We start from the raw sequence: 16441 nt of genomic DNA on the forward strand, positions 1-16441 counted from the left end.
AGGAGAGCCACTCCAATGGCTGGCGCCTGAGCTGGGTGACTTTTCCCTGGATGGAACTGAGTCTGTGAGGTCACTTCGCCGTTAAGTTCTTGTGACCTGCTAAATGACTAGTTTTATTCCAAGGCCTGAGCTGGAGCTAGCCGCTCCTCCGAGCTTTGTCGGTATCCAAGATGGAGATCACCGGTGCTGGGGGGGGAGGGGTGGCCTTCCCTCCTCTTCTCCCAGAGAAGGAGTGAGGAAGTGGGGCTTCTACTCACGCGGAGTCTTGGAACCCGGGTCGTCTCTGGTCTGCAAAGTGCAGGATGAAGTTGTCCGCTCCTTGTCGGTTCTTGCTGGTGTTGAGTAGAATCCGCTCGTCTGCTGCGTCTGGCTCCTTCGTCCCGGACTGCGTCTCAGGTATGCCTCCGCGGCGGTGGTCACCGCTGCGACCCTGCCGCCGCAGCGGCAGCTGCTCAGATGAGTCTGCTTGGCTTCCCCGCTCTTGACTAACTCTCTGTCCTGTGATGGCACACTTGGTGTGATTCTCTGGCTTGGGACTGTTCACTGGAACTCTGAAACTGTTTTCTATGCAAGAGCTTGTTCAGATTCCAGCTTCTCCTCCGCCATCTTCCCGGAACTCCCCCAAGTGTATCCTTTAGAGTAAAAAAATCTTGTGTCAGTAAGCACATGTTTTCCCTGGGATCTGTGTCCCTGAGCTCTGTGAGCTTGAGGAAGAAGGCCAAGAGGAGACTCCCAGTTTTTAGCCAGTGGGTTAGAAATACAGGCAGCTTAAGACCGGCCATTTGGTAATTTTGTGAGTTATAGTTGTTAACTTGAGGTCCATGTATGCTCTCTGTGTGTAATTACTTTGAGAATCGAGTTAAAAAGTGGAAAAGCCAGCAGTTGGCTGGGAGTTGGAGAACTGGTTTGGTGGGGATGCTTAACTCCCCACATACATAAATATGGTGTCAAAATGTTCTGTGGAGAGAAATAGTTCAGAAGCTGGATCCATCTTAGGCTACCAATATAAAGTTTATTCGCATGAGCATTGTGTTTTTTTTTCACATCTCATCCATTTTATCTTAAACAACTTGGAGATGATTTTGAAATATTTCTCTCAGTTTGTACATTGAGAACTTAATGTGAAGTAAGGAGGTCAGGTCTGGCCAGCGCCATATTGGCCACATGGTGGATGGTAGGGTCTGGCATCTTGTCTTCATGCTGGGGAAAGGAACCCCCCTCCCACATCACCTGCCTCCCAGATAATGGGTGTCCCCAGACTCCTGGAGGCAGGAGCAGGCACTTGGATGATAGGCTATTGAATCTGTCAGTCTACTGCCTGAGACTGGAAATTTCCTGAGGATCTTCCCCCTGCGCCCACCTATTTAGGACCAGCCCAGCCCAGCCGCTGGACTGCTGGACTCCATGCCACGTGTGTCTCTGTGATTGTGTCCTGTGTCCTGTCTCCTGGCTCATCTCCAATCATCATGGCATCCCAATTCAGCTTATCATTGGGCCTGAATTAGTTTGTTGGTATTGTTTTTGTTATTTCTTTCCTCTTTAGCATGTTTCCGAGCTGTGTTATGTGTATTTGCGTGCTGCAGGCCTTTGTAACAACTGGTGGCCTGCAGCCTGTTAACTGTATAATAAAGACTCCAATATTCTATATTTTAAAATGTGGCTTCTGGGATGATTTACCTTACAACCAATGCAGATATATAAAAGTCTTAAAATAACACTCAGCAGCATTATTTGATTTTCTGTAAAATTGTGAATAAATTATAAGTGAATAACGATGAGAAAGGGAGATGCCTTTCCTCTTTAGATTCTAGAGCCCATTGTGTGTTTTAGATGCAGATTTGTGTTTCACAGTGTAATTGTTCTGCCCTTAATTAAGGCTTTAAGTTCTCTCTTTCTTTTGCATCTCCTTATCTCAGGATGCAGAAAGAATAGTACTAACTAAGATGATGAAGAAAAATGAGAGTCACTGAAAGAACAAGTGGAAAAATTGAAAGGGGAAATACTTTGCCCCCCCCCCATGTGATTTCTGGCCTTGCTTATTTTGCAATTTGTGCATCCACTTAACTGTTTCTCCATGTTTTTATCTTGAATTGATCTTCAGAAAAAGACAATATTGTTGTGACTAAAAGGAATGGACCTTTCCTAGACAACAATGATGATAATGTAACTGTAATTTGTGTTATGGCTGAACATGAAGCTAAATGATTTAGAGCATGTATGTATCATAATCTCCTCAGACATAATTACTTTATTGATGATAATTTCACAGATAAATGGGACATTGAGAGGTACACAAGTGACATCATAGAGCTTGTCCCTTTAACTGTTGCTATTGGCAGAGAGAGAAAATTTGTCGCAGAAAGCTGACGCAAGTAAACACGAGCGAAAATGATCTTCAGCCAGCATTTTCGCTGTAGGGGTCCTGGTGTGGTCCTTTTGAGAAGGAAAAAAGTGACCACCTCTGGACTGTTCTTCCAATAGTAGTGGGCACTGAATGTTTGTACACTTTCAAGAGGTATCAATGAGATGAGTTATTTGTTAGATTTTATGTCAAGGAAATCAAACTGATAGTAGCAATCTCGATAAAATAAGTGAACTCCGACCCCAGTGCCTTAGTAAGGCTTCCTACCAGGTCAAAAAGTGTAACACACTTTCTAGAAATCCATGTGGGTCTCTTCCTTTTGCACACACTGCTGTACCAGAGTTCACTGATTCTAGGCAATCAGTAGCCTTCTAGGAGAGCAATACGTTGATTTCAACTTTTCTCTTCAACACAACTGCTCCTACTCTATTCACCCTATTGCTGTTAATCTGGGGTCTTCTCTTGTTCAAATAACATATATCTCCTGGAGGTGACATCTAATTAAATTTCAGTAACACCATTTTACAATGGGGTTTGTTCTCCTTTTTATATTTTTATTTTTCGCAAGTCAGTTTCTCTTCCCATATGCTCTAGCTTGATTAGTGTCTCACTTCAGGGCACCATGACGTATACTAACCATGTTCTAGATAGAAATAAAATTCAAAATCCTGTGACATTTGAAATAATATGTAGCCCATCCTCTAAACTTAGAGCCCAACCCCCTGAAGGAGCAATTTGGTTCGCATTCTATCAAGATTCACACCAAAAACAAATCCTTTTTGGAAAAGATGCCTATATTGCAATTGTATGAAGAAATTCTGGAAGAAATAATAGCCCCAAATGGCCCTACAGCCCTGAAATATTTGCTAGCTGAACAATAAGAAAAGTCAGCATCCTCTCTAGTTAAAGGCTGTAAACAAAGTTTGCTGCAGCTATTAGAATAACACACATTGGAAGGGGTCAATTAACATTTATCAAGAAACGCTGGCATTTCTGAAGTGTATTTACTCTGCAAGGCCGAATGTATCTGTTTGATTTCAAAGTGACAGCAGTTCCCAGAAAATGCAAATGTCCATCCCTAAGTGGAAAGCTGGAGTTTCTCAATATTTTGAAGTTGCAAACTGTATGTGTTTTTTATTTTTCTCTTTCTCATAGGTTTTCTTTCTTTGACATGTTTCTGAGATTTTCTAAAAGTATAATTGCCCTACATCTAGAAACACAGATCCATAGATGACATTTCTTAACACCTCCAGGCCTGGTCTGGTCAGGAAAATAGAGTCAGCTCAGGCAGTAAAGTGCTTTAGTATTCACACAGGAAGGAATTACTGTTTCTGATCTCTCATCTCCTCCTGCTGTCTTCCTTGTTACACCCCAGGGAAAGCCAGTACACGTGTGAAATTTGGCTCCCTGTAAATGGGAGCCCAGAAGACTGGAACAAGCCTGTTAGCTTCTTGTTCTCCCAGCTTCTTACATCTCCAAAGCCCAAGCCACCCTCCCCTGGCTTGTGGCACAGATGCACTTGAACTATGAGGCTGTGAGCTTTAAACACAGAGCCAGGCTCATGGAAGCCAGTTGGCTTCCGTTACTACTGACATCTTCATTGTTTCCCTGATGACTAAATCAGGTGTTTATCTGCTTCCCTGGAGAGTTCTGAGAAACTTCAATATGCTCTCAAATTATCCAGAGGCAGTTTCAATTCGCTATTTGAAATCCTTTTGCTGTAAAGACTCTTGGAGATTTTGTGTGAAGTGTCTGTCAGTGTTGATATTCTGATTTCCTCTCCTTCCTGGATCTAAAGTCTACTGCTTTCCGTAGACATTTGTGCCCAGACAGAGGCTTTGGCATGCCTTTGGTTTTTAATCTCAGTGGGAAACCCTGTGATCTTTCCAACTGCTTTTTTCTTTTTTTCTTTTTTTTTTTGCCTTAATTTAGATTGCTGGGCTTTGAAATAACCAAAAACACTCCTGACTGAGCTTGCTAAGTCACTAATTCTGAAGATAGCCTAATGGGATAAGTACTAACATTAAAAAGTAGTAGCTAAGCATCCTAGGTACTCAGGAGGCTGAGATCCAGAGGATCTTGATTTGGGGCTAAATGGGGTAGAAAAGTCTCTGTCTCTTTTTTTTTTTTGGGTCCGGTCGTGGGGCCTGAACTCGGGGCCTGGGCGCTGTCCCTCAGCTCTTCAGCTCAAGGCTAGTGCTCTACCACTTGAGCCACAGCGCCACTTCCGGCTTTTTTCTTTTTGCTTATGCGGTACTGAGGAATCGAACCCAGGGCCTTGAGCATGCAAGGCAAGCGCTCTACCACTGAGCCACCTTCCCAGCCCAAGTCTCTGTCTCTTAAGTAATCAGCAAAAGGGAAGAGTAGAGACATGCTTCAGGGGGTAGAGTACCAGTGGAAAAACAACCCCAGTACTATCATTCTCCCCTCTCCAAAAGTGTAAGGATATGAATTTGGGGGAACATACCTTAAATCCAAACCTCTTTATCCAAATATTCTCCAGCCATCCCAGAAACAACTTATTATCCCCATGAGGACTAGAAGAAAATTAATGACATATTATTTTCTGGTTTCCTTGTGATTATAAGAGAAAGATAACTTCAACTTCAGATGGTTTTGGGGTTGTTGTAGGTTTAAAATTTTTAAAAAATGAAAAAGGAACTCCTGTACTTGGAGGTTGTTCACACACTTCATTTCAGTTCTTGCCTCTCATGCTAGTCTTGCATTATTAACTTTCTCTGTCATTTCATTCCTCTCTTGTCAAACTGCTTCTCTGCGGCTGTTGGATGTGGGCCTCAAATAATTTTTTGGCGAATGTGTGAAATGAGATGTTTCAAATTCCCTAAACTGGTCAGATCTGGGCCATTCTCATGAAAAGACTTTAAACTTTTTTCCTGAAGAACCCGATACACAGAATTTGCAGGAATGGATGGATGAGCAAGGAGAGGGTCACCCCACCAGGACTGAATGTTTAGCTTTCAATAAGAAAGGACTGAATCCATGAAGATGAAGAGTAGAGAAACAGAAGAAATAGGTGTCATGCTGCAGTGGCTGGATTTAAGCAGACATACTTACAACTGCCAGGTTTCTCCTAAGGATTTATCCCACATTCTGCCCACTGAGGGAGCATCTAATAATGTCTGGGTTAAATCTGGGTTCAATGCCTTTGAGTGCACCTATTACTTGAAAGGTTAACTTTAAGGCTATGAGTATCACCAGATATCTAACACTGTGCTGGTTACCATGCCGGCCTGCCCTTTTCCTTTGGCTACACTGAGCCTCACAGACAATCTTTTCCCGGATATAACTGTGCCTGGTGAACACCTGTTCATTTGATAAGGCCTACTTCAAGTTCAAATACCATTTGCTCTATGAAAACTCCTGGCCCTTTTTCCATACAGAATTCACTCTTCCTTCTTACAATATCACTGTGCTGTGTTGATATTTCTGTCATGGGACCTGTAATCTAAGATTTACTATATACAAATATTTGTCTCCTCTACTGTATAATAAGCTAATTGAAAGCAAAACATGTCATTTCTTTAAAGCAATCAAGTACACTTCCTAGCACAGAGTTGTTATTTAACAAATGATCATTAAAAAAAAAAAACTAAAGAGAAACATTTCAAAATGTATGTGACAAGACTCGGATTTTGAAGACAGTAGTTTAGAAGAAGGGAAGAGTGCAGGTCTTGAGGTTCATGAAAAATAAATCTACAGCTAATTTAAAAGTTCAACAGTCACTAGTGCTTTGCTTTTTAACACGTATCTTAAGAGTTCATTTTTGTACTGCATTAGTTAAAGAAATATCAAAATCTATTAGGTAATTTGTTTTAAAAGCATTGAGTTTTTTAATTTTATGGAAAAGTTGCACAATTCTCAGGAACAATTTTCCTTTTGGACATCATGAAGATAATTCATACCATTTAAAACTGAAGTTCTAAATTTACTTCATGATATTAAAGTTAAATCAATATAGAGCCATTTGTTGATTAAGATTTAAAAAGTCAAGCTGGGTGCTGGTGACCCATGACTGTAATCTTACCTATTCAAGAGGCTGAGATCTCAGGCTGAGGATGTTGGTTCGAAGCCAGTCTGGGTAGGAAAGTCCATGAGACTCGTCTTCAATAAATTACTCAAAAAAGCCAAAAGTGGCACAGTGGCTCAAGTGGTAGAGTGCTAGCCTTGAGTAAAAGAAGCTCAGAGACACTGCCCAGAGTTCAAGCCCCAGGACTGGCAAAAAAAAAAAAAAAAAGAGAGATCTAAAAGTTTTTTGGTTTTGGTTTTCTAACAGGTTTAAGACAGTTGTTCAAGCTCAGGCACTTCTTGGAATTTCTGAAAAGTTCAAGTATTGTGCGTGCTACTCAGTCCTGGGTTCTAACCTGCCCATACTTGGTGAGGTTAACAAGACAGGCCAGAAATGCTGGATTAAGGCAATAGAAGGGGTCTGTGAAATTTGAACCATCCTTGATATTCCACAAAATTTGCCTGAGGCACACATGCAACTGACCTGGAGAGGTACCATCTTTCCAGGTTGGCACAAGAGGAGTGGAAAAAATAGAGAACCTTTAGGAACGCACTTGGAAAATCAGTGGGGGAGTTTATAAAGCAAGACAAGGGACATAGACAGGGGTTAAATTAAAGCACTTGGAATGATTCCAACTCTCAGATTTAAGGTGGCTGCTAAAACCCTATCTGTCAGACACAGAATTCATTTTGGCACTGGTTAGAGATAGGGCTGCATGCTATGATATCCTGCATCCTTCATTTTCTGTTGCTCACTCTGGCTCATATCAGTCCTCACATCAGGGCATATGTTTAGAAGCAACTAGATTGTCTACCATGCTAATAGCCTGATGCTACTATGCATCCAGCGTTTCTGTCCCAGTAGGCAAAATATTGTGAAACTAGTGAAGGAAAGAAAAAATGTGTAGAAAAGACAAAGGCAAAGAAATCAAAACAAAATGCTTATTTATTGTTTTTAATATGCAGCCAAATAAGACAGCAATATTACACAAATAGCTTCCTTCCTTTCTTCTTCCCCATCTAAAATCCCAAATTGATGATTCTAATTATAGGTGTGTGTGGGGGGGGACCCACATGGTTGAATTCTGAAAATAGCAATCAACAGCAAGAACACGGATCACATTTGGTCACAACCGGCTTCTAGACCTTAAAAATGATGTATTATTATGGCAGTTGGTGCACTGGGTTTCTCATCAAATTGTTTCTAGAGAATAAAAGATTACCTGAACACTGAATGTAGAACAAGAACTGCAGAAATGCTGATAAAAGAAACTGAGTCCTCCCCTGCAAATACCGTATTTCTGTTAATATATTTGTGTGCCCTTGCATACAACCTTGTTATGTTTACTTGTGCATATATAAAGTGGTTCTAGCTTTCACATATGAGAGAAAAAGTGTGCTTTGTCCCCTTTGGCCTGATGTGCCAGGAAAGTGGTACTTGAAAAGTATGTGTGGGGGACGGGGGTCAAAGGGAGAGGGTTAGATGAGTGAAGAGAGGGAGGGGCAGAGAATGCAGCCATAATATTCAATTCATATCCTACAAAATTAAGAAAATTCAGGGGAGAGGGAGGGTTGGGAGAGGTAGGGAAGACTGATGAAAGGGGTGACTTTGATCACAATGCATTGTATTCATCAACTGATCTGTTCAATGCTAACTCCTTTCTATAAATACTTAAAAATAACAAGAAATAAAACTAAACAACAACGAAACTAGGAAGAAAACATGAATGGATTGTCACAATTCTGATTCCCAGGTCCGAGATAGATGGCCAAGTTACAGATCAACAGGAAATACATTCAAGCATCTCTTAAGTCATCTTAAAGGGAAAATAATCAGGAAGCTTGAACTTTTCCCAGAGAGCTCCTATAGAAGTAAGACTTCTTTTGCTCTCCGGCATCCTCACTGCAAATTCAGATACAGTTGTTTTTAAATTTGCAGGTTCAAATAGGTCCAACCTCAGGTCATTGTGAACTACGTCAATGTAATCTTAACCTAACAGGAAGTCAGCCTTTGGCTGTCTCATTGACATGACAAGAGGCCATAGGAAAGCTAGCCAGGGGACTGGAAGGAATTCAGCCTGCTCAATTTTCCAAGCCTTGTGCTAATTAAGTTTTTTTTGAGTAAAAATATCTCTCTGCAAAATTAATTTTCACCTGAAAGACATATCCTTGATTGCACATACAGGGTTCAGGTAAACAGTGAGAAACGCCCTGGGAATGGGCAATGCTTCCCCCTTCCCCCCCAGACTTGCCTTTTGTTCGAGGTTGACTGGGTTTACAGGGTCAGATTTTCCTCAGTGTTCTCTTTAAGCAGCACCACAGTGAGCTTTGTGCTTCTGACAAAGGGTACAATTATGCCCACTTCAAAATGCATTACAGATATTCTGTGCACTGGTGAAATTGGCAGGAAACATGAACAGCAAGTTCCCTCCCCACACCTCCCCAAGTGCTCAACTTTTTTCTCTTTTCACCCTTCAACATTTCAAATAACTACAAGCAGAATTACCAGAAACAGTAGTAAATTCCTGGCATTTGAAGTTCCCATGATCCCAGCTGGCATGCAAGAGGCTCTCTCTCTCTCTCTCTCTACTTTTCCCCCCTTGGAAGTAATGTACTTCCCAGGCCCTGTCCAAATGCTTCAAATCAGGCAAACGGGAGATTTGTTTTGACCAACCAATGAAAAGACTTGCCCAGCTTCTCAGCCAAGGGCACTGAGACTGAATTACAGTAAAACACAAGATGTTGATGGCTAAAGACATTTAATTGATTTTCTTAGAATGATTTCTTTGCAAGGGAAGCTCAAATTTCTAATAATGTTATTTTCAGGAGAGCCTGGTAGAAGAGATTTGAGCTATGATTTTCTTGCGATCCACATGACAATTTGACCATATCTTGGGTCAAACTACCTTTAAAATGGTAATGGTTGTATAGACATTCCTCACGATGGTTAGACTAATAGCAAGAGGGATTGTGTCTTGAGAAAAATCAAACTTCACAGACATCTAGTACTGGTACCACAGATGAAGGTCCCCTTTCTTAGCTATTCCTCAAGAGGGTTATTCTGATATTATGTTGTTGCATTTGGATGGTTGGCTGGCTCATGGTCATTAATAAAAGAAAACAAAAGAACATAGTCCTGACTTTCAAATGACGAGTATGTAAGTGCAGTTGGTTTGGGGTCATTACCTGGCTGTAGGTTGTTCTGTTTCCTACAGCAGGTTTTGAGTGGTGTTAAAACTGGTCCTGTAGAGGCAGTCAGGATGATGGCTGTGTTTCGTATCAGTTGGACATCCTATACTTTGTGTATGTCACTTACCTCTTACCATCTCTTGCAAAATCTGCATTCTAGTATCTGAATGACCTAAATTTGAACTGATCTCCATAGACTATTTACTTGAGCACTACTCTGAAAACTGCCAGAAAACTGCCTGATGGGGCGTTTAGATCTTTATAACTTTCCCTAAAATCAAATCATCTCTGTTTACCCCACTGCATGTTTACACCAACTCCCAATGCAGCAGACTGCTAAATTTAGTTTCATGCTATGTATTAGATTGGCTCTAAAGGTTTACAGCTGTATGATCATTCAGTGATGTCTCTACTTCATCGTGAATATGTAGTTCTGGAATGTTAGAAAAAATGGAAACTGCTATTAAAAATTGAAACTGCACGCTGGGTATGGTGGTGGTGGTGTACTCCTCGAACCCCAGCACTTTGTGAGGCTGATATGGGAGGTTTGTGAATTGGAAACCAGCCTGGGAAGCATAGTAACGTCAAGGCTAGTTAGTACTACATAGGGAGACCCTAGCTCAGAAGAAAAAAAAAATTCAAATCTGAATGGATTAAATAGAAATCAATGAGGCCTTTCCATTGGGATAAAATTGAATATAAATCACTATCTACCAAGTAAAAAAATTTACTTTATTCTATTAGGAGGGCATTTCTCAAAGGTCAATAAATCTTTCATTAGATAAAAATGAGTACCAGCTTGTGATTTGCATTTAATGTTTTTCAGACTTTTACCTTAAAATAACATACCATTTTTCCATGTAGACAATAAGCTAAAAATGAACTCCCAACAGCAAGTTTTGAGTATTTTCTTCCTCTAGACATTAATTTAGTCATTATAGTCCATAATAACTGCACCATAGAGAAAGCAAGGATAGATTGTGGAAAATTCACTGAAAAGTATGTGATTTTCTTTTAGCAATTATCATCTTGCTTCTTTGCAACAATCACCGTGAAAGCAATGGATACTGGAAGTGTGAACACTACACCAGGGAATAAGTTAAGTGGCGGCTAGATGATCCGCTCGTTTAAAAATGTTATGTAACACTACTGAGTCTGATCTATATATAGCACAACAGAAATTCAAATACACATTTGGAATTTTCCTAAGAGTTTTCGGTGTTCATGACTGTACTATGAGAACTTTCCAAGGATATTCTGTAGCTATAGGTTTGATGCTTGACAGTTTTAATTGTGTATCCATATTAATACATAATTAAAAATGTTTTCCAAATCTAGATTGGGACTTTTAGCTAAAAAAGTAAAGGGAGGCCTGATGTTTTAGTTTTAGTTTGCCATTTATTCTATAATATTCTTAATGGGCTATGTCTGTATAACTTCGACATGCTTTCTAATTGGTGCAAAATAGATGTACGTATGAATGGGTCAGATTCAGAGTTATCCATAAGAAATCTCTAATCTGCCAAGGACATCTGAGATAAGGCACATCAAGTGACTATAAACTTTGGCTTGACAGTCTTAAACTATCCAACTCCGAAATATCCAGTCTCAATTACTTGGGGCATGCTCCCTGCCTCATAAATATATACCATAAAAAATGATCACCATCACCTTTACTGCCATAAACCCATAGCTGGTAATTAAAATGTAAAATAGTCTCATGATGTAAATAAGAAACCTTCAAGGAATTAAAAACAGAACTAAAAAAGTTACCCAGCTTTACTCAATTCCTACATCAAATCAAATTAATGTGAATATGGACTGTGACCTTTTCCAAGCTTCTTGGTGGGCCAACAAAAATTGGAACAAAAAATAATTAATGAGAAGTGCATGATCCAATTCTAACCCTAGGAAAATTGCTGTATCTCTTTGGGTTCTAGCTTTCATAGCTATAAAATCAACAGGTTGGATGAGAAAACTTTCCATGGGTCTCTCATCATTGGATGCTTAAAGTGAGAAGAGGGCTTGTGAAATGAAAGCATGACCTGTCTATTGGAATTGAGGGAGTGTGTTATGATACAACAGCTGGAAAACAACTGAAGGAATTCAGAGCAAAAGAATATTTCACAAGAGGGGAAAAAAACATACTGTGGAAATCACTTTCAGTTAATGGTAAATGTTCATTTCTTACAAAAGTTCATTGAATCACGGAAAGGATTCTAGCAAAACTTTTCATTTCTTTTTTTCTTTATGGGCCACAGATGCTAGGGGTGTTACTAAATTTATGGCTCTTCACTAAGGAATAACAAGATGCTCTTTTTTCCCCCCCAAATCTAGATAAGTACACCAACTTGAGACTATGTATTATCTGGATATTTGCATAAAGTGTCTTAATTTTTCAAGATTTTACTTTCAAAATTAAGTTGTACCTATGTTTATACTTTAATGTCATATAGTCCCTTATATTTGTGTTACAGGGAGCAAAAATGAAATGAAATTATTTATGTTACGGCACTATCTTCCAAAGAAAAAGCTTCTGTCAGCTGCTGGGATTTCTCTTGCTGTAAAGAATAAAATGAGAAGTTAAAGGTACTAAGGAAATTAAGTGACTCTACATAATAAAGAACCCAGCCAGATGAAGAATGCTCATAGTCAATTTGGGCCTGGAAAAAGAGAAATAATTTGGATGGTTGTCCTGTGAAGCAAATTTAGACACCATGAAAAGGAATTTAAGCAATTTCACTGTGTGTTCAGAAGGCATTCTCCTTTGACACTTTCTCAAGAAGGTACTGAATTGATTGTCTTTGATCGCCTTTTGGATTGATGCACTATTCTTTTGAATGCAATTTTGTGCTGGCATTGGACCTTTTGGTGTGCTTTATTTGCATCGCATTGACTAGGAGTTCAAAAATCTGTACATCTGTACATTTAATCAGGCTGGATAATAATCTCGGAAGAAGACAGGACAAAAATATTTTTATTTTCCAAAATTGCAAATTGAGTGTCGTGGAGGTTGACGTGATTTCCCCAAGGTGACATAATGGAGACTCAAAGCCATGTCATCTGGTATTCTTGTCACTGCTTTATGGACGTCCTCTCAGTTACTAGCCCCGGCTGGTTAGTGGATATAATATTGAACAGCACCATTCCAGGTAATACACGTGTGGGATTAGCAAATTCCCTCGGTGCCCCAAACCAAAGTAAAAATTGTGAACAACAGGATACCTTGTCATTTATCTTCAGTTCTAATTGTTGGTATATCTTAACGTCAAAATATTTCATAAACAAACATGATAGTTCATACAATCTGGTTGGCTTGAGGTATTGTTCTTGTCTTTTAAGTACCTTTATTCACTAATTCTTCTTTTTTTAGATAAATAACTAAGGTGAAATTAGTACAATCCTCTATAGCACCATTGACCTGTTGTCTCCAAAAGTTTAAATATTATCCCTATCTTATTTTAAAATTGTTGTTATTAAACTTTCCCAATGGCTGTGGCACACAGAGGCCTGTACACATGTATGTTCTCTTTACGACAAGATAAATGTAAAGTCCAACGCATTCATGTTCATTATGAAAATCCCAGAAAGTGTGTGCTTGCTCTTTCCAGCAAATAGACTCCAAGAACTAACGAGAAGGTATGAAGAGAAGGCAAGTTTCATGAAAAGAGAAGTATTGAGACAATACTTCTCCCTTGCCACTCAGGGATTCATAGACGACAGAGAGGTGTCTCACTTTCTTTCATCTTAATTCCCTTCGGAAGTTCCCCCAGCATTCCAGAAAAGTATCCTTTTATTATTCAGTGTTATCTATGTTTCACTGACGAATTCATGGGTTATTTATTTATATATTTATTTATTTAAAAGGAATTACCAATTTGTTTGAATCTGAAATGGAAGATGAGCTTTGAAGGGCAGAAGGATAACATGACTTTATAAAGAAGTTGTGCAAGGAGTCAGATAGGGGTGCAGACATCCCTGTAAGTGTTGATCAGTTACTGTTGGAAGTCATACCCATTGCCAAAGTGCATAGCAACACATCATCTGACCTCAAAAGGAAGTCGTCTTGGTATTTCTTACATATTTGTAGAAGACTAGTTGTACCAATTACATTGGCAAGTCATTTGTTATTGCTATCTGACCAAACCTACTCCATGGGAATAAGTTGGACCCTATCATATAAACTGAATGTAGCTTCACCCAAGATTGTTCTCATATCCTCCAATCACCTGTATTTTCAATTTTATTCTTTTTTGCCATTATTAAAGAAATAGGCTAGAGAAAAGTTACTGCTCACCAGATACTTAAAAATGTAAAGCAAAAAGCCAAAAAAAAAAACCAAAAAATGAAAAATGCATGGCAGAAAACAGCACTTGTTTATGTCAGACAGTCACGGTGCTGGTGTTCTGTGAGTGTACTGGTGCTGTCTAATACAGACATTGTGTGTGGAATCTATGCTGTTAGTAAAGTGCTACTTTTGAGACCTCGTTCCTTTTTGAGACCCAAATCTGCAATCATTGAGCCAACAGTTTTCTTGGCACAGAATATAAAAATGGGGTCAGGATGTTGATGAAATCATATACACCATGCCTGAATTTAAACGTTAGGAGGTCAATATATATGCATTAACCACTTTCCTACTCAACAAAACTTTTCCTTTCTTCATGTACAGTGAATTTTTCAAAAGCTAATTAGTGGGTCAGTGGTAGTTTCATCTTCAGAGCTTTTTGTATTGTCTTCCTTGAACCAAAGAGGGAAGGGGTGGGTAGGAGAGGAAAAGTGGATCAACTAGGTAGGACAATAATGGATGCTGCATCTCACTGAACCACCTTTGCTAAGTGACATAAAAATATTCTACCATTAAGGATTATTTTACAACTCTATGGAAGCAATGCAGTGATACATCTTGCATTTGTGTTGTCACGATGACAAAATGCACTCTTTAGAGTCACAAGAACCTGCCTTGTGTTAGTTATAAACAAAAATATATTTATATATATATATTTTTAAGTAACTATTATGTGCTTTAAAGAAAATTATTGTATGGTTCAGCAGGGTTCATTCATTTCTTCTATCATCAGGGATATGCTGACTTGAATGGCTTGTTAGACAGGAATCCACAATGAAATGGGCTTTGCTTACAGAAATGGCAAAAAAATTTTTTTTTAAAAACAACAACCACAAAGTCCCTTAAAGGCTTTGTCTCAAAAATGATCAAGGAACTCTTGGTTATTTCCTGTTATTTCCATCAGCCGAGAGTGATGGTTGGCTTTGTAGTATTGAATAGAGAGGAAACGAGAGGTAACACTTCTTAAAACAAATCAGTGCTGAGGCAGGGGTATGAGAGCCTCTTCTGCTACTTTCTCCTTTTTATCGCTTAGCTAAAAGCTTGGAAAGTTTGTCACAGGTCTCAGAAGGGACACTCATTATCAAGGAAGAAGTAGGCATAGTTTAAATCTCCCGTGCCGATGCAAGATTCATCCCATAAAGTAATCAACTTGATGCAGCAGCTGGATCAAGAGTAGAAAACCAAACTCCTTTTGCCACAGGTCTGTTTAGAAAAGATAGAAAACCTCTTAGCTTGGGTTTGGTTTTGTTCCCATATGAGCTATTCTCAGGAATCTTGAAACTTCATCAGTACCCTTTCGAGAGAAAGAGTTCCAGCCTTTGGGAGACGGTTATCTTTGAGACCTTAGAGAAGAACATTTGAACCAAAGGTTGTAGATCCCTTGTGAACTAAAGCTTTATTATTATTATTTTTCTCTCAATTCCTTTGCAACCCTGCACCTAAAGCCAAAAGCATTTTAATCTTGTCATATTTCTGCTAAGTCCAGAGGAGATATTCCAAGTGAACTCTGGATGTCATCCCATTAGGGAATTTTATGTTTAGTATACACAATGTCTTATACAAGATTTAGTGTATCTTTTGCCCTTCCTGGATTGGGTATGTCCAGAAATCTCTTTTCCTTCAGGCTATAGCAGCTTAGGGTTCGTGTGTGTGTGTGTGTGTGTGTGTGTGTGTGTGTGTGTGTGTGTGTGTGTGTGCGTGTGTGTGCGTGTGTGTGTGTGTGTATGTGTCTTAAAGATATAAGCAAAATTTTAGTCTTAACACCTGTAAGCCAGTACTGGTGCTAGTCTGTCCTAGAAATTTTAGCACTGCTCTGATACAATAAAACCTTCTTTCTCTCCGACTGGTTCAACTTCAGCATAGGCAGGATGACCTGAACCTCTTCGAAACTTCATCGCGGGCCATTGGCTTGGGCGTCTCTAAAACAGAAAATGAAAAACATAATAGTAGTAATGAACTTTAGGGTGAGACATGCTCATCAGAAACAGTTTGCCAACTAGTCTAGATTAGCTTCTCAATTAAATGTAGCAAGTAGGTTAAATGATGTTTTAGTCTCATGAGAGTTAAAATTGATACAAGTTCCATTCTCTACACTCTCAAAGGCTGCACTTAAATCTGTCCTGGGGCTCTATACCCTCAGCAGGTGGAAGTTCATTTGGGAGTTTCTTAAAGGCAAGATTTCATCCTTATGCATATGTATGGGAAAAGTGCCCAAATACAACCAGGTAAAAATGAAGTCTTAAAAAATACATGGCCATTGACATTTCTCTTCTCTAGAAGTCTATATCACTTTTACTTCATCTTGCTAAATTCAATAAAAAATACAATTTTGCATAACTTTGCACGAGTCCTACAAGTGTGCTTTCAATTAGCGGATGGACTTTCTAGCAATTGTAGTGCCAAGAAATATCCTTTAATATCTTAAGAAATTGTTCAATAACCCATGCACACCTCTTTAGGGCTTTTTATACTTGAACATTTAAAGTGGCATATTCTAAAAATGGAATCCTTAATCA

At 39.3% G+C, this 16441-nt stretch overlaps 1 protein-coding gene across 1 annotated transcript in view; it reads right to left on the reverse strand.

Annotated features, from left to right (window-relative positions):
- Positions 1–15544: 15544 nt before the first annotated feature.
- Plxdc2 (plexin domain containing 2) overlaps positions 15545–16441 on the reverse strand; it is a 388918-nt gene continuing 388021 nt past the window's right edge. The window contains exon 14 of the mRNA XM_042685982.1: positions 15545–15844. Coding sequence (XP_042541916.1) covers positions 15728–15844 — 117 coding nt within the window. The 3' untranslated portion in view covers positions 15545–15727. The remainder of the gene's footprint in view (positions 15845–16441) is intronic.

This window comes from Dipodomys spectabilis, unplaced genomic scaffold, assembly GCF_019054845.1.
Source record: "Dipodomys spectabilis isolate Male_0828 unplaced genomic scaffold, ASM1905484v1 ptg000096l, whole genome shotgun sequence".
NCBI classification, from domain to species: domain Eukaryota; kingdom Metazoa; phylum Chordata; class Mammalia; order Rodentia; family Heteromyidae; genus Dipodomys; species Dipodomys spectabilis.